The sequence below is a fragment of the Carcharhinus amblyrhynchos genome, chromosome 1, assembly GCF_965287045.1.
Source record: "Carcharhinus amblyrhynchos chromosome 1, sCarAmb.v2.hapA, whole genome shotgun sequence".
Classification (NCBI taxonomy): domain Eukaryota; kingdom Metazoa; phylum Chordata; class Chondrichthyes; order Carcharhiniformes; family Carcharhinidae; genus Carcharhinus; species Carcharhinus amblyrhynchos.
Genome location: NC_137324.1, coordinates 81185294 through 81204880, shown reverse-complemented (window position 1 = coordinate 81204880; position 19587 = coordinate 81185294). Strand labels below are relative to the sequence as shown.

General features: G+C 41.6%; 1 protein-coding gene across 11 annotated transcripts in view; it reads right to left on the bottom strand.

Annotated features, from left to right (window-relative positions):
- The window catches only part of fryl (furry homolog, like), a 474495-nt gene that overhangs the window by 50839 nt on the left and 404069 nt on the right, over positions 1 to 19587 (bottom strand). For all 11 annotated transcript variants that reach the window (XM_080187850.1, XM_080187842.1, XM_080187867.1 and 8 more), the window contains 2 exons: positions 16019 to 16168; positions 14456 to 14554 (listed from right to left, as the gene is read on the bottom strand). In XM_080187850.1, coding sequence (XP_080043976.1) covers positions 14456 to 14554; positions 16019 to 16168 — 249 coding nt within the window. The remainder of the gene's footprint in view (positions 1 to 14455; positions 14555 to 16018; positions 16169 to 19587) is intronic.

The window sequence follows — 19587 nt, the reverse complement described above, 5'->3', positions numbered from 1 at the left end:
GCTTCTTCAGTGAAGCAAACTGGACAGCATACACTAGGCAGGAGAAAAGCCTGAAAAGTTTCCACCTTCACGGTCTCAAATTTATCCTCACCATCTCTTAGCAACACAAGGTCATTAAGTCAGAGGTCCTGAAAGTGCACTAGTTACATCAGTATACACTCATTGCAAAGCCAACAATGTCTGTGCTGACTCCGCTATGTTCATCTGACAAATGACAGCTATATACCCAAAGACCTTCTGTACAGCGAACTGGCCACTGGGTCCATCCCTCTGCTACAAGCCCAGATGCAAGTGCAATATGAAAATGGTGGACATTGACTCTGACAACTGGAAGAGGATTGCTCACAGCTGTGACTTATGGAGGCTGATTAAAAGGCATTGGAAGGGGTGAGCAGAAACAAAAAGCTCAGCTGACCCAGAAGGCGGCCCAGTTAAAACACAGGCCAACGATCATAACCTTCTCAGCTCAATATCTTCCTCTGCAGTGAATGTGTCAAAGACATGCCCTAGTGGGGCTCTTGAGCTGCATCAGGTGATGCTTAATGAAATTCATCACTGTAGTGTGAACCATTGTCTTCTCAGATTGAAGGTTGCCAGTGCAGGTAGGCAGTGTGGAAGAGATTTAGATTTTTGAGGGAGACTGAGGAGCATTTATCTGCCTATTGCCAAATTGACAGGAGTGCTTTTTGTAGCTCCCTAATTTTCTACACACTTGCTCTCTAAAACCATAGATACCTTCTCTGTTCAAACTTGTCAGGTTCTCCTTTAAAGCACCACAGAAACTTCCTTTCATCGTGTCTTGGCAGTTTGTTCATGATGACAATGACTTTGCAAAAAAAACTTCCTGGCAACTCATTTCCTGGCAAACACTTTGCATAACGATTTTAGAGGAATGACCTCTAATTCTACCGTCCCTATACATTTCAAACAATGCATCTGACAGCACTGTATTCAATCCTTTCGTCAATTAAAAATTTAATTCATGTGACCTCTAGGCCCACCATTCTCTAAACCAAACATCTAATTTTTGGAACGAATCTCATTGCTGATATTTCTAACATTTGATTAAATTTTGTCTGCTCTCTCTTTAGAGCCTAGATATTCCTCAACAAATGTGTGGTCCTAAACTGGACAAATTACTCCAAGTACAGCTATACCAGAGATATACCATACATTCCAAATTATTGGGTTCCTTATTTTGTATTTAATGGTCAAAATGCCATTTATGTGGTTTTAACAGGAGATCAGCCACTATCTCCAGTCCTTGTTCCTGATGTATGTATTTAAATCGCTTTTCCTACATAAATGCTATGAGTTCAGGCCTGTCCCTGATATATTCTCAGATACAGTGATGCCAGTAATTTCCTTATATAGTAAGTGTTCAGACATCTTGTAAAAGTTTATTTTCACTGCCTTGTGGGTGGCATGGTGGCACAGTGGTTAGCACTGTTGCCTCACAGCGCCAGGGACCTGAGTTCAATTCCTGGCTTGGGTCATAACTGTGTTTGCACATTCTCCCAATGTCTGCATGGGTTTCCTCCTACAGTCTGAAAGATGTGCTGGTTAGATGCATTGACCCAAACAGGCACCGGAGTGTGGTGACTAGGGGAATTTCACAGTAACTTAATTGCAGTGCTAATGTAAGCTAATGTTGTGACTAATAAATAAACATTAAAACTTTGATTTTGTAATCCTTTGTGCAATAGCAGATCACAGGAACATAATAATAAAAAACAGAAAGGGCTGGAAATATTTAGCAGGTGTGGTAGCATTTGGAGAGAAAAGCAGGGTTAATGTTTCAAATAGAATATGACTCTTCTTTGGAAATCTAAAATTAACACAATTAATAGTTAATTTTAGATTTCTAGCATCTGCAGTATTTTATTTTTATATTCGCATAACAATCCTTAAACTTTCCAAAGGAGGACTAAAACATAATAAGGGAGGTGTAGCTCATATCAGACTGCTTTATTGTACAATATAAAACAAACACACAGAGGATAGCTTGCAATTGAATTACCTACAAACCCACAAGTCACAATGGGACTATCTTGAGAAACTAGTCTTTTGGTAAGAATGCAAGGGAAGAGAGGGGAAAGGAATTGAGACTGGAAGGAGATTGGCTAAAGTGGGGGGTGTGGGGAGAAATAGAAATAGGAGAGTGAGGAGAGGAGCATGAAAATGAGGCAGAGGGGAAAGTGAGCAGGAGAGGAGTGAGAAGAAAATGGGAGAGAGAAGAGAAAGAACAAGGGCTAGAGAGATAAGGCAAGAGAGACTGGTGGGAAGAAAAAGGAGCAAAGGGAGAGGGGAAGAAGAGAGATGGGAAAGAGAAAGATGCAAAATGAGCTGGAAAGACACACACAAACCCTCAAATAACTTTCCAAGAAATCGGTTTTGAAGTTCAGTTACAGTTATAATGTAGGGCAAAGCAGCCATCAACTAAGATCACACAAATAATAGTAAGGTATTGGTCAGATAATCAGTTTTAGTTATGCTGGTAGAGAAATAATTAATTATTGGCTGGGATACCAAGAGAACTCTCATTCTCTTTTTTTGGTGGTATCATGGCAACCTCTGTGACAACGCAAGAGGATAGATTGGTCAGTTTAGCGTCTCGTCTGAAAGGCAATGGCTCTGCCAGTGCAGCACATCCTTTAGAACTGCACTGAAATATTGTGTCAGGTCACAGAGTAGGACTTGAATCCTTCTGACTCAGGGCTAAATAACAGAACTCCAAATGCGCTTCTGAATGTGTGAACCGTTGGATCACAATTAGGTATTCCATTTCCTTAAGAACTCTGAGGAAATGTTCTTACAGCACTTAGAGCTAACATTGGATGTTTTCATATTTAAGCCAAAACTATCTAAAATATAAACTAAAAAGTTATTTTACAGTTGCAATATACTCTAGTATCCTTAACCACACTAACAATTGCTAATGCATTTATGGTTACTTTTAAGTTTTATATTATTCATTCCTGGGAAGAAAGCATCTCTGTCATCCCTAGTTTCCCCTGAGAAGGTGTGTAATTGAACCACAGTAGCCCATGTTGTGAAGGAGCAGGGTGGATAAACATGGTTCACAATCAATGCTGTTGTGGGGAGTTGGAGGATTTTGACCCATTGACAGTGAAGGGACGTTGATACATATCAGGAAGATATGCGACTTGGAAGGGAATTCGCAAGTATGCTGTTCCCATGCGCTTACTGAAATTGTTCTTCAAGATGGGAGAGATTGGGAGTTTGGAAGATGCTGTCAAAGGAAGCTTGCGAGTTGCTGGCGAGTCTCATGTGGATGGTGCACGTTGCTGCAATGGTTCACCAGTGGTGCAGGGAATTATTATTTATGGCAGTAGATGGGGTGTCAATTAAGTAGATTGCTTCATTTAACATGATATTGACCTTTTAGAGTGTTAGTTCTTTGCTTATCAAGGCAAGTGGCAGGTATTTCATCACATTCCTGACTTTGCCTTGTAAATCATGGAGGGGCTTTAGGGAGTCAAGAGATGAATTACATGCAACAGAATTATCAACCTCCAACCTATTTTTTTTTTACCTACAACTGAATTCCACATTAAGTTTGAAAGTGATATACTTAAAGTCAAACTAGCAACTTAAACTTAAAAAGCCAATTACAAAGGTGTGAGAGGAGAGTTGGCTAAGGCTGAATGGGTAAATAGGCCAACAGATATCGTGGTAAATAAACCATGGAAGGCACTTAAAGAGACAATTTAATATGTTCAAAAAAAATTTCATTGAAAACAAAAACTGAGCAAGAAAGATCAATGTGTGGTTTACTAGGATAGTATCAGATTAAAGAAGGAACTTGTAGTGTAACAAGAAAGATTAAGTCTGAGGATTCGGAGTATTTTAGAAACCAGGAAAAATGAACAAACCTTCAGGATTTCTCAAGAAGGGAGAGGTGGAACGTAACACTAAATTCATAGTATATTGGAGGAGCCAAAGTCTTTGTACTTGTTTAACAGATTCAATGCTCTTATAGCCTGTGAGGTTGACAGCAGAGGCTGCAAGATGAATGAGCAAAACTGACCAGCGCATCATGGTGCGGGGCCATTCAAGTGGGAGAGTAAAAGGGAAATTAGTTGTTGTGGGGACAGTATAATCTGGGGGTTTAGATACTGCTCTCAGCAGCCTACAACACTCACACTGTAACTGCAGTAAGCTTGCGCAAGCCAGTGGAAGAGACACAGCAGCGCAAGTGAGATTCAACCAGAGTGAGGATATTCGGCATTTGGAGCTGAATGAGTAACTATTGGTAAATGTTTCTCTTTTTTTCTCTTCAAATTCAGTAGTCCAATTTAGAGGTCAATAAGCAACTGATCCAATTAGGTAAGTGGCAGTTATTTGTCAATCAACCAAAGAGGAAAAAGAAAGGGAAAACTGCTTACCTATCACAAGCCTCAATAGATGTGAACACTTAGGAATTTTAAACTGGTGTGTAAATTTAGTGAGAGGTAGAAAGAAATCAAACTGTGACATCACAGCCAGCATGCAAGTGATTGGCTTGTGATAGGTAAGCAGTTTTCCCTTTCTTTTTTCTCTTTTTTTTTGTCTTGGCATTGTAGTTGTTGTCGTAAGTTAACTTAAGGGTTAAGTCATGGCAGGAGATCCCAGACCTGTGTCATGCTCCTCTTGTGCGACATGGAAATTCAGGGATTCTTCCGGGGTTCCTTCATGTGCAATAAGTGTGTCCAACTGCAGCTCCTGTTCGATCGCTTGACAGCTCTGAAACTGCAGATGGATTCACTTTGGAGCATCCTCGATGCTGATGAAGTCGTGGATAGTACGTTCAGTGATGGTCACACCACAGATAAAAATTACTGAGGGAGATAGGGAATGGGTAACCATCAGACAGAGTAAGAGTAGGAAGGCAATGTAGGGATCCCCTGCGGTCATGTCCCTCTAAAACAGATATACCATGTACCTGGCAGCAGGCTCTGCTGTGCAGGGCAGCAGAAAAAAGAATGGCAGAGCTATAGTGATAGGGGCCTCAACTGTAATGGGAGTAAATAGGTGTTCCTGTGCTCGCAAACAAGACTCCAAGATGGAGTGTTGCCTCCCTGGTGCAAAGGTCAAGGATGTCTCAGAGCAGCTGTTGGACATTCTGGAGGGTGAAGGCGAACAGCCAGCTGTTGCGGTGCATATAGGCACCAACGATGTAGGTAAAAAAAAGGATGAGATCCTACAAGCCGTATTTAGGGAGTAAGGAGTTAAACTAAAAAGTAGGACCTCAAAGGTAGTAATCTCAGGATTGCTACCAGTGCCATGTACTAGTCAGAGTAGGAATGTTAGGATAGCTAAGATGAATATGTGGCTTGCAAGATGGTGCAAGAGGGAGGGATTCAAATTCCTAGGACATTGGAATCAGTTCGGGGGAGGTGGAACCAATACAAATCGGATGCTCTGCAATGGGGCAGGACTGGAACCAATGTCCTGGGGGAGTGTTTGCTAGTACAGTTGGTGAGGGTTTAAACCAATGTGGCAGGGGAATGGGAATCAATGCAGGAGGTCAGAGGGAAGTAAAGAGGGGACAGAAATAAAAGGCAGTATAAGGGGAAAAGTGGAAGGCAGAGAAACCAAAAACAAAAAGGGTGACAGTACAGAGTCTAGACTGTGGAGAACTCAGTGAATAGGTCCAGTCAGGTTCAGAGAAATAAAACACAGGGAGAGTGTACAAAATATCACAGGACAGTTGGTCTGAGAGAACAGGACAGAGAGCAAGGGAAGTCCTAGATTAAACAGCATTTATTTCAATGCAAGAGGCCTGATGAACTCAGGGCATGGATGGGTATATGGGATTGGGATATTATAGCTATTACTGAAATATGGCTCAGGGAGGGACAGGAATGGCAGCTCGATGTTCCAGTGTACAGGTGCTATAGGAAAGAGAACAGGAGGTAACAGAGGAGGGGGAATTGCATTTTTGATTAGGGAGAACATCAGGGCAGTACTGAGGGGATCTCTCCGAAGGATCGACCACTGAGTCTATATGGGTAGAACTGAGAAATAAGAAGGGAAAAATCACTTCGATAGGATTGTACTACAGACTCCCAAATAGTCAGCAGGAAATTGAGGAGCAAATATGTCAGGAAATAACAGATAGCTCCAAGGAAATTGGGAAAACAGTCGGGGTCTTTCCCAACATTGATCGGGACAGTGTTGTTCGTCCATCGTCATCAATGAGGACCTTGACACCATTAGTCATTTTGAGGCTGGTTGCACTGTGTCCGAAGATGACTGATCAGGCCAATTAGGATACGGAATGTCCTGGCACATATTGGACAGACTTGTGTAGACACTGTAGTTGTTGCGCTGGCGGCTCTGGACCTGCGCAGCTTGCGCTTAAGTTGTGCTTCAGCAATACACCTTGCTTCGTGAGCTTGACAGCCTTTGTGGATGAGGCAGCGCCAGGTAGGGCGGTTTTGTGCCAGGTGGTCGTGTCAATGTCAAGCAACTTTAGGGAGGCTTTGAGTGTGTCTCTGAAACATTTCTTCTGCCCTCCATGCGAGTGTTTTCCAGCAGAGAGTTCCCCAAAAAGGAGATGCTTGGGTATGCGCTTGTCTGACATACAGATGACATGACCTGCCCACCGGGTCTGCACTCTCATCAGCAGTGATCGGGACAGGCATAGTATTAGAAGGCTGGATGGAGAGAAATTTGTTGAGTGTATTCAGGAGGAATTTCTCATTTAACATGTGGATGGCCAACTATAGAGGGGGAAAAACATGACCTCCTCTTGGGAAGTAAGGGCAGGTGACAGAAGTGTTAGTGAGGGATCACTTTGGGACCAGTACCATAATCCTATTAGTTTTAAGATAGCTATGGAGAATGATAGGTCTGGCCCAAAAGTTAAAATCTAAATTAGGATCGGGCTAATTTTGATGGTATTAAACAGAAACTTTCAGAATTTGATTATGGAGTCTGTTGGCAGGCAAAGGGACGTCTGGTAAGTGGGAGGCTTTCAAAAGTGTATTAATCAGGGTTCAGGGTAGGCAAGGCTGGCAGGTAGGGAACCTTGGATGACTCGGGATATTGAGGCCCTGGTCAAAAAGGAGGAGGCATATGACATGCCTGGGACCAAGTGGATCCCTTGATGGGTATACAAGTTGCTGGAGTAGCGTTAAGTAGCAAATCAGAGACCAAAAAGGGGACAAGAGGTTGCTTTAGCAGATAAGGCAAAGAAGAATCCAAAGCACTTCTGTAATTACATAAAGGACAAAAGAGTAAATAGGGAGAGAGGAAGGCCTCTTAAGGATCATCAAAGTCATCTATGTGCAGATCCACAAGAGATGGGTGAGATCCTAAAAGAATATTTCTCATCAGTATTTACTATTGAGAAAGACATGGACAGGGGAATGAATAATGATGTCCTGAGGAGTATAAATATTACAGAGGAGGAGGGCTGGAAGTCTTAAAGCACATCAAGTTAGATAAATCCCTGGACCTAATGAAATGTATCCCAGGATATTGTGGGAGGCTAGGGAGGAAATTGCGGGCTCTCAGCAGAGATACTTGAATCATCAACGGCCACAGGTGAGGTGCCTGAAGACTGGAGGGTGGCAAATGTTGTGCCTTTGTTTAAAAAGGGCTGCAGGGAAAAGCCTGAGAACTACAGGCCAGTAAGCCTAACATCTGCAGTGGGTAAGTTGTTAGAAGCTAACAATTGAGAGGCAGGATCTACAGGCATTTAGAGAGGCAAGGACTGTTTAAGAACAGTCAGCATGGCTTTGTGAGTGGAAAATCACATCTCACAAATTTGATTGAGTATTTTGAAAGGGTAACCAAGAAGGTAGATGAGGGCAGTGCAATCGACCTTGTCTACGTGGCCTGTAGCAATACCTTGGACAAGGTACCACATGGTAGGTTGTTGCAAAAGGTTAAATCTCGTAGGATCCACTGTGATGTAGCCAATTGGACACAAAGCTGGCTTGGCGACAGAAGACAGAGGGTTGTTTTTCAAACTGGAGGCCTGTGACTCGTGGTGTCTCTCAGGGATCAGTGCTGGGTTCACTGTTATTTGTTATTCATATTAATAATTTGGATGAGAATTTATGGGGCCTGGTTAGTAAATTTGCAGCTGACACCAAGATTGGTGGCAGTGAACAGTGAGAAGGTTATCTAGGATTGCATCGGGATCTTGATCGATTGGGCCAGTGGGCTGATGCATGGCAGATGGAGTTTAATTTAGATAAATGTGTGGTGATGCATTTTAGTAGATCAAATTGGGGCAGAACCTACTCAGTTAATGGTAGGGTGTTGGGGAGAGTTATAGAGCAAAGAGATCTTGGAGTACAGGTTCATAGCTCCTTGAAAGTAGAGTCACAGTTGGACAGGGTGGTGAAGAAGGCAGTTGGCATGTTTGGCTTCATTGGTCAGAACATTAAATACAGGAGTTGGGACATCTTGTTGAAGTTCTACAAGACATTGATAAGGCCATACTTGGAATACTGTGTACAGTTCTGGTCACCCTATTATAGAAAGCATATTATTAAACTAGAAAGAGTGTAGAAAAGATATACTAGGATGCTACCAGGACTTGATGGCTTGACTTATAAGGAGACACTGGATAGACTGGGATTTTTTTTTCTGGAGCATAGGAGGCTGAAGAATGATCTTATAAAGGACTATAAAGTAATAAGGGGCATAGATCAGCTATCCCCTCATTAGCTGATCTAATGAGTTGATGAGTCAACATCTTTTCCCAAAGGTATGTCTAATACTAGATGCCATAGGTTTAAGATGAGAGATACAAAAGGGGACAACTGGCCAACATTTTCACTCAGAGGGTGGTGAACGTCTAGAACGAGCTGTCAAAGGTAGAAGTAGAAGTGGGTACAATTCTGTCTTTTAAAAAGCATTTAGACAGTTACAGGGGTAAGATGGGTATAGACGGATGTGGGCCAAATGCGGACAGTTGGGACTAGCTGAGTGGTAAAAACTGGGCAGCATGGACAAGCTGGGCTAAACGGCCTGTTTCTATGCTGTAAACCTCTCTGACAATGGGCGGGTTTTTACGGCCTCGTTCAGGCGAGAATTGAAATTTCCACTCAAGGTCAATGAAGATTTCTGTTGTTGGACACTCACCCGCGCTGATTCTGTGGCAGGCAAAGTGGTAGAGTTCCAGCTAATGACTGTGTTGCCTGCCTGGTACCTTGGCTGTGGACATATCCTCAGGGCTGGAGAAGAACTGGGAGTGGAAGGGGAAGGATCCAGTGCCGGGGGTACCAACAACATGGGTAGGGCTAAAGAAGAGGTTCTGCTCGAGTAACGTGGGCAACTTGCAGCCTTGCGATCAAATGCGAGCCAACTGTGGTCTGAGTGTGGCCAAGATATTTTGCTGACCGTTGCCCACGTGCAGGGATGCTATATTCCACTGATTTCCATCAGTGTTTTCTTTCTCCTGCCGGTCTGTCTAAGGTGATGGACGTGTAAAGCAAGGGCAAGTGAATTGAGGTGCATGCTGATTACACACAAATGTCCTCAGCAAATTCTATCCCCTGAAGCTACCATAATTGCAAACTCAAAGCAGGGCAAAAACAGCACTGCCAGTGGCTGCGAAGGTAACCAGGACTTTGAACTTTTATGTCTGTGTAGATCATTCCAGGCCAGAACTAGAAATATTTGTGACATCTTGCAGCTTGCTGACCACTGTTATGTCGGGATGATCAGTGAGCCTCTCTATTCAAAGACAGCTAACAACATTTCATTCTGCTTTGTCAAAGACCAGAAGGTGGAGCAAGCACGTGGTTTTGCTGAGGTTATAGGCTTCCTTGTGGAGCAGGGCGCCATTAACTGAACACATTATTTTACAAGCATCTCATCAACCTTAACATATTCTGGAACTGAAAGAGAATCTATCTCCTCAATGTCGACCTGGTGTGTAAATAGGCAGTAAATCAGGCAGGTCAATGACCAGTATCCTGACAGCAGACATAATGCTTTAATTCTGTCCATTGGAGCCAGCACAGCAAATTAATGGGTAGCCACAGGGTGATAAGGGCTATCCACTGACGATATGGCTCAAGTATCTTGAGTAATGAACAAACAATGAAAGCCATACTGTCAAACAGTCTAATGAGATATGTGCTTTTTAAAATTCATTTTTAGGGTAACAGAGTTACTGACAAGACCAACATTATTTCCATCCCTAATTGCCCTTGTGAAGGTGGTGGTCAGTGGTCCACTTCTACAGCCTGGAGCACTCTGGAAGAGCACTGCAGTTGTAGCTGGCAGAGCTATATGCTGCACAAGCTTGTCATCATGACTTGCAGCCCTTCCCACCATCTGCATGGCAAGCAGCTGAGGAGCAGTATCATGGGAAAGAGGAGGAAGAGGAAGGGTGAAGGCAATCTAGCCAGTTTCTTTCTGTTCAGATTATCTGTAAAGGGTTAATTCAAGCATGATATCAGTAACTGCAACCGCATCCCCACGACTTTCCTTCCCTCTGACTACAGTGTCCGCTGGGTTACAATGTAAAAATAAAAGCTACCACAAGATAACAAAAAAACCAAACCATATTTATAAATAAAATGATGCCATATCGCAAACAAATCACTCGTGTACTGAGTCTGTCTTCCATTTGCCTTAAGACGAAGGCAAAATCTGTGGATGCTGGATGCTTTTAATTCTATTCTCTTTCCACAGATGCTGCCAGACCTGCTGAGATTTTCCAGCATTTTTTGTTTTTGTTCCATTTGCCTGGCTTACCTGATGCTTCTATGCACAGCAACTCCAGTGGCTGCAATAAAGCTGGTGGTAAGCTGCTGGTGTTCAGTAAAAGAGACTGCAGCCAGTCTTCAAGGACCATCTTGATCAACTCTGGAACTCAAGGGCCCCGATGCAAAGAACAAAGAACATTACAGCACAGTAACGGGCCCTTTGGCCCTCCAATCCTACACTGACAATGCTGTCTGACTTAACTAAAACCTCCTATGCTTTCGGGGACCATATCCTTCTATTCCCATCTCATTTATGTACTTGTCAAGATGCCTCTTAAAAGTCACTATTGTATCTGCTTCCACTACCTCCCCCAGCAACGAGTTCCAGGCACCCACCACTATCTGTGCAAAAAATCTGCCCTGTACATCTCTTTTAAAACTTGCTTCTCACACCTTAAATCTATGCCCTTTAGTAATTGACTCTTCCACCCTGGGAAAAAGCTTCTGACTATCCAGGCCTTTCATAATCTTGTAGATTTCTATCAGGTCTACCCTCAACCTCCGTCGCTCCAGTGAGAACAAACCAAGTTTCTCCAACCTCTGCAGACTGTGCAATTTCAGCATGGATATCAGCAGTCCAGTCTGACTTGCTAACAAGGCAAAGATACTGGAGGAAAGGCATGTGTGGGAGGATGCATGTGATCATTTTGAGAGAGGTCAGTTGGTTTATGCTCCATGGAAGCCGTGTCATTCTCTTGGGCCAGTGCTTCAGTGAATCTAGTAATCAGATTGCTGGACTGCCACGACACACTGCAAGCCCCTTTGCACACTACAATCACACACTGATGAAAACAGGGGCTTAACTCTTAGTATTGACCTCCACACTACTTTTTGACCATTTGTTGGGAGAGCTTTCTGCACCCTGTGAATCTTGCCTTTTCTCTATGAAGACTGTCAATTCAATACCCCAAAACCTTGAAGCCTGAACTTTCCTATAATGTGCCATTTCTCACTGATTCCCTAGGAGAAATTAACTTGCTGTGCAACGTGCAGCAACTGCTCCAGCCAAGTACACTTCCCTTTTAAGCGATGAAGACTAACATTAATTGATATTGGGAAGTTACAATTTTATGTTCCCTGCTGATGTGTGCAGTCGATGAACGGTATGCATTTAGTGTTGGATGAACACAAAAATCATTCTAATAGACAGGCAATGGGAAGTTGGAAGTTGCCTGCATTTCAATTAATAGAGGTGGGTTAATCTCACATTGTTCTCCATTTGCGTGCTTTTAGGTGTTAGCCACCATGATATTTAAAGTGGTATATACGATTCCAGAAGCAAATTTACCCGCAAACTTTTCATGATTGTATTATGTTTGATATCAAAACATAGAAACCCTACAGTGCAGAAGGACGCCATTTGGCCCATTGAGTCTGCTCGTCCCTCTGACACTAAGGGGCAATTTAGCCTGGCCAATTCACCTAACCAGCACATCTTTGGACTGTGGGAGGAAACCAGAGCACCCAGGGGAAACCCATGCAGACATGAGAAGAACATCCAGACTTTGCACAGGAAGTGATCCAAGCCAGAAATCGAACCTGGGTCCCTGGTGCTGTGAGGCAGCTGTGCTGATCACAGTGCCACCCTGCTGCCCCTAGCCACAAATATAAAATATTATTGGAAATACCCTTCTTCTGGTTTACAAATATTCTAAACAAGACAGAAAAATAAAAAAAACTGACCATTTAAGTGTATTAATCACTTCTGATTTGATCTTGCCTCTTTACATATGAATTAAGACAACAAAATGCTATACTTGAGTTTGCAGTAATCAATATTTTCACAACAGTATGTTAAAAAAAATACAGCAAACAGAACTTATAAGGCTCTGCAAAACACAACCTATTTTATTTTTCATTCCTGACCTTGTGTATTTTTAAAAATTCTTTTTTATGGGGTGTGGGCCTTGCTGGCAAGGCCAGCGGTTATTTCCCATCGCTAATTTCCCTTGAATTGAGTGGCTTGCTGTGCAATTTCAGAGGGCATCTGGAGTCATTAGTCAGCCAGACTGGGTTAGAATGGCACATTTCCTTCCCTAAAGAATCCCGGATGGGTTTTCACAACAATCGATGATCACCATTGTTGAAACTAGCTTTATATTCCAGAACTATTAATTGAACTTAAATTACACCAACTGCCATGGTGGAATTTGAACTGCTATCTCCAGAATATTAGCCTGGGCCTTTGGATTACTAGTCTAGTGGCATTAACATTACACTACGATCTCTTAGGTATATACCTTAATACTTTATTCCAAAGTGCAAACTTTGTCATGACTACAAATTTTTGTCAACTTTGAAAATAGGTTGGCATAATTGAGTTTCAAGTGGTAAGGGTAAAAAAAAATCCAAGCCTGATCGTTAATTAACATTTATCTAATGGAATTTCTGCCATGCTACCAACGTATAAGATATTTCTTCCAATTTGTCAGCTGAAAAAATTGTAAAAAAGTAGCACAATTGTACTCCAGTCTACACTTTGTCTCAGTGAAATATTTAAAATGCAATAATTGTTAGAAGTTGGAATGAAATGAAAGGTAAATAATTGGATAAAAATAAACTGACAGAGATTGAGTTGCATTGAAGACTTGAGAGATGCAGATTAGCTTAGAAGTGGGGTAGTAACTGACACTTGGTTAAACAAAGTGAAGATTAGCAGTCTAGAGACCTATGTCATAGCCAGCCCAGTTGCAAACCAGAGCTCTTCCAGATCCAATTACTGTTCAGAAAGCAAAGTAGAAAAAGTTTGTTGTGTGAGACCCTATAAATTCCATTCTAACCTAGAAGAGGCTCCCAAAAGAAAGCTATAGACCCTGTCTGGTAATTATTTGCTGGATTTGGCTTATAGTGTTAAAGTCTATGGGATGTTGTTTGGGGGAAATTATATTCGCAGCATTTAGGAAAATAGGGAGATTTAGATTGGGGGTTAATTTAAACATATCGTCTGGGTAATCATTATTCTAGTTAATTGTAAATGTTACTGCTGCCTTTATTGTTGTAAAGTTTAATAAATGTTTTGTTACTTGAATAATTTACAAGACTGCTCCCTTTCCTCACTGGGTTTCATCTCTTTTATCATACTTTTTTCCAAATTGCAAAAATAAGTAGTTTAAGTAACTGCATTCCAAGTTTCCCCTCTGGGATTTAGGATGTTCTCACATGGGCTTTGGTGGGACCAGAAGATTCCACTGGTAGGAGGGAATAGGAAATTCTGGCCCATATGTCAGAAAATCAGGGTAAAAATGGTCTTGCAGCATCTTCAACCAATATGCTCTTCAAGAAGTGATTTTGGATTGGGATAGTGAGAAAATTGAAACAATACCTAGCTTTTCCTTATGAAGTACAGGCACAGTAAATTATATAAATAAAAATTGAGTATTCTGTTTTGCAGATTTTAGCGAATTCTAAATTTTCATTCAACTTTCCATTCCCAACATTTAGCACTCTAAAAATAAATAGGGCACTTCTTTACAATGATATGGTAAATGTGTTGCATTCACCAATTCGGTGTTCTGGAACAAATATGGCCCCAATTACTAGGTTAATGGAGAAAAGAGAAGTGTGAGAAAACAGTAGTATCAAGTTTTTCCTTACTTTCAATGTTCCACACTTTTCAAATGTTTGCTCTCAATATCAGTGGAAATGTGATTCTATAAAGATTGCCATATATAATTCAGAAGTGCAAATGTAAGAAAAGGAGAGTTTCTTTGGCTCACCTGCTCTGCTCCTTCCCTTTTGGCATTGTAAGTATCCAAGTGTTCTTGTAGCTCTAAAACGCTAAACTTTAATGTCTCTAACAATCCACAGGAGACAAGCTGCAAAAAAAATTAGCAAAAACAATCATGTACATTATTTACTCCTGATATACTTCAATTAGAATGTATATTTATGTAAGAAAAAATGTCAGAGACTGGTGAACAGACTTGTTCAGTGGTTTAACACACTTGTGTCTGCAATTCAGGTTCCTTGTTAACATCAAAAATCATGAAGGGAGGAAAACTAGGATGCAAGCTTTCCTCAGCAACTCTGCATAGCCAGTTCAATAACACTAGTGGTGAACTGGATAAAAAATTGCTTGTGTGCCTTCTCATTTGTGGACTGAAGAATGGATGTATTTTCAAATCTATTGTGGCAGTGGAGGAGAGGTTGGGAAGAAAGATCTTAAAGAAAGTGAAATAAAGAAACCAAGAAAAATAATTGGCATCTTAAAGATATGGACTGTTCCATCTCTTCCAGAATTTTCTTCTGTTTCAATTTCTTGCAGAAACTTGGCAAGGTTTCCTATCTGCTCACAGAATTCCTGGAATCCTTAGAGTGCTGAAAGAGGCCATTCAGTCCATCAAGTCTGCACCGATTCTCCGACAGAGTATCCCATTCTATAACCCCACATATTTACCCCGCTAACCCCCCTAATCTAAACATTTCAGGACACTAAAGTGCAACTCAGCATGTCCAATCCACCTAACCTGCACATTTTTCGACTGTGGGAAGAAACCAGAGTACCCATAGGGAACCCACACTGACACGGGGAGAACGTGCAAACTCCACACAGTCAGTCACCCAAGGCTGGAATCGAATCTGGCTCCCTGGCACTGTGAGGCAGCAGTGCTAATCAGTGTTTCACTGTGCAGCCCACTTGTTCCCCTAAAACGTTTCATCTTGATCTGAGCCAGTGCCATAGACTTCCTTAGGGAAGTGCTTATCTCACTTGCATGTCATTAGAAACTTATGAATGATAATGTATGTTACATATAAAAGTGTAATACGCTATACGTAGATGACCAGGATCTGGACTACAGAGCAGAATTGCAAAATTTACCAGTGGTCCAGTAATATCATTCTAGATCATTTTTGGAGATGAAGGCAAGCAGACTTTATGAAACAAAACTTTATTTGTAGTCAGCACTTAGTGGAGAAGCTGGGCAGCATTTTCATGTCATTAAGGATCAGTTTGATAATTCTCATTACATGGGCAACTGTTGAAGCATTAGAAATTAAGGATGTAATTTGTTTAAGTTTACACATGACTTAAACTGGAAGAAACTAGCAGAAGGCTCAGAAGTATGACTAGCAAACATTTTTTACGAAATACTGTAAAGAAATGCAACCTACATTTTCTAGGATAGAGCTTTATGAATACATGTGATAAAGTTGCCTTCTGTGCTGTAACCATTCTGATTCTATGAGAGAAATGCCATTGCATTTTATAACATAAAAATTAACTTGTGCCATTTTTATACAACTTACTAATTTTACTGCAGTAAAAGTCTAAAACTTACAGTTTCAGCATCCACAAACACAGTAGGGCAATCTGAACACATCATCATTACTTCCAATGAGCTCTTGAATTTCGATCCAATCTTCTGAAGACTGTCCCCCAAATGACTGACTGAATCATGAGTTATGGCACAGAATTTTTTCTGAATGTTCTGTAGAAACAAGCAATTAGTTATTAACATCATATATGAAAATTTAAAACATTTTCACATCAGCACAAGGTTTATGTAGGTTGGTGCAAAGCCATTTTGGCTTCAAAGCAATGTTAAACTTATAGTGTAAATCAGGGAAGGCAGTGGCACAGTGGAATTATCACTGCACTAGCAATCCAGAGATCTAGAATAATGGTCTGGGGACCCTAGTTTGAATCTCTCAGCAACAGATGGTGAAATGTGAATTCAATGAAAATCTGGGATTATAAGTCTAATGATGACCACGAAACCATTGTTGATTGTCATAAAAAACACTATCTGGTTCACTGATGTTCTTTAGGGAAGGAAATCTGTTGTCCTTATCTGGTCTGGCCTATATGTGACTCCAGGACCACAGCAATGTGGCTAACTCTCAAATGCTCTCTGAAATGGAGGGCATTTAGAATGGGCAATAAATGCTGATCCAGGCAGCAGCACTCAAGTCCCGCAAATTTAAATTTAAAAAAAGATGGTACTCTATTAGTTTATGTATTCAATATTAGATTTGGCTGGACTATGGACCTTTTGGACCACATTCTCCTCTGTCAAATCCACTATTCCAGAACAATCCGAGAGAGCAAAGATGACCTACTTTTTCTGCACTTCCTACTCTCTCCATAAAAATCTTGCCCTTCACTCTCAATGTCGACAGGTATGAGGATCTCATGAATATCTTTGTCAGCATGATTGGACCCATCCAGTCAGGTGCACCTACTGCATTATCTCTTCATCATGATCTTGTTCTTCCTTACCCTCTGGAGTCTCTTATACGGTCATCCATACTACGCTTCTCTGATAAACTTTTCATTGTTCAATTTAGCGGTATCATCCTTACCTAACTGAAATTTCCAGAGCATTTCTAGCAATGGCTTTTCTTCTCACCCCATATTTTTACCAATGGCGTAACCTTGTCCCTTTTCTTTCTCATCTACATGTTGCTTCAGCACACCAAAATGCATGGGTCAGCTTCCATTTGCTGATGAATACAGGTCTATTCCTTCACCCTGAACACCGCCATACCTCACCCCACAGCTTCTGTGCAATTTCTGACCCAAAAGTCCAAAAGTTCAGCCTTGGATGGGACACACTTGCCTCCACAATATTTAATGTATCAGGGAGCAGGAAAATTACCTGAACATTTTGTCCCAGGAGGCAGTCACATGTCTTAGGCTAGGTATTTTTGGTCAGGGACAGGAGGGTGTAACTCAGAGTGAGGCAGGTGTGGAGATACAGAAAGTAGCAATCATGCAGTCTCTGCCCCTACAATTATCCAACAAGCGTACAGCTTTTATGGATGTGCTGGGACTGTAGAGTGGATGAGCAAACTTATCATTGTGGCACAAGGAGCCAATCAAGTGGGGGCAGGGAAGTAAAACAGGAATGTAGTTGTGTAAAGGACTGTATAGTTAGAGGGATAGATTTGGTTTTCTGCAGCCGAGAGTGTAAGTCCCAAAGACTGTGTTGCCTGTTCAATGGAAGGGTTAAGGACATCTCGTCAGGGCTGGAGGGAAACTTGAAGTGAGAGAGAAAGGATCTAGTTGTTGTGCGAGTGGGTAGCAGTAACATAGATTGGATCAAATAAGGGGTTCTGTTGACAGAGTATGAACAGCTAGAGAATACTAGCTGTTTATTTAACTTGTACTTTGCGTCAGTATTCACCAAAGAGAAGGACTTAGTGGATGATGACCCTGGGAAAGGGTATGTAGATAGCTTGAATCATGTTGAGATCAAAAAGGAGGAGGTATTGGGTTCTTGAGAAGCATTAGAGTAGACACAGCCCCAGGGCCTGATGGGGTATGCCCCAGAATATTGAGAGAGATAAGGGAAGAAATTGCTGGGGCCTTGAGAGGAATCTTTGTATCCTCAGTGGCTACAGGGGAGGTCATACAGTAAGAAGTCTCACAACACCAGGTTAGAGTCCAACCAGTTTATTTGATAGAGATCCCACAAGCTTTCGGAAATGGTGTTCCTTCGTCAGGCGTGTGGAAGGTTCTGATCAGAGAAGGGCATATAAAGTCACACACAGTTTACAGAATACTGATTAGAATGCAAGTCTTTACAGCTAATGTGCTATTCAAATCTTAAAGATGCAAATAATTGAGTGGAGATAGCATTAGCATAGGTTAAAGAGATGTGTATCGTCTCCAGACAGGACAGTAAGTGAGATTTTACAAACCCAGGCAAGTCACAGGGGTTACAGATAGTGCGACATGAACCCAAGATCCTGGTTGAGGCTGTCCTCATGTGTGCAGAACTTGGCTATCAGTCTCCGCACAGCGACTGCGCTGTTGTGTGTCATGAAGAGCGCCTTGGAGAACGCTTACCCAAAGATTAGAGACTGAATGCCCGCATTCCATGCTTCTTGCTACACTGGGGAGACCATGCAGACGCTATGGATGAATGAACATCGCTCAACAATCATCAGGCAAGACTGTTCCCTTCCTGTTGGCAAACGCTTCAGTGGTCACGGGCATTCAGTCTCTGATCTACCCACCCCCTGAATTCCCTCCGACCTAAAGACTGCAGTCCATGCCCCTGGCTTTACCCCAACACCCCTGACTAGACTCCCACCAACACCAATTGGTCAACTATTGATCCTGCTGTCTAGTATGAACCTCCTCCAGCTTTACAAATTCCCCAAAACTCTATTCCTTCAACTATGGTGTCCTGTGCATTCCAGTCTAACAGTGGTGCTCAGACCTGCTCCTGAAATTTTCTTAAGCTTCCTCACCTTTCTTCACCCTTTTAAAATCCTCTGCAAAACCTACATCTGCGAGCAAGCTTTTTACCACACCTTCTATTAGCACCTCCTCTGGCTCATAATCCAGTTTTTGGCTGATTACTTTTCAGTGAATCATTTTTCTACGATAAAGATTGTTGTTGTCTCTGCATCAATGAGAGATATTACGAAAGGATTAGAGAATATAAGAACATAAGAAATAGGAGCAGGAGTAGGCCATCTAGCCCTTCGAGCCTGCCCCGCCATTCAATAAGATCATGACTTATTGGACCTGCCTCATATATTGATTACAACATAAAACTGGTGTAGTCATATTGCAATAAACATAATTTTGCCATTCAGAATGGGAAATATTAAATTTCTTCCCCTTAATGCAACTCTTGTCTGAAGACACTATTTGTAAAATATTCCAAAAACATTGCTTAAAGGGGAAGCCCTGTACTTTGCAGACACTTAATTTTACCTAAATTATACTTTTATTCAAAAGGCCGAGACACCCAGAAATATATAGATAGTCTAGACTATTTTCACTTCAATAATATTTTCATATCATTGTTAATTATGGATGACTTATAGAATGTCAGTTAGAACATTCCAACTGACAAATTCAGTTTCAATAATTTTAAGTAAAGAAAACTTC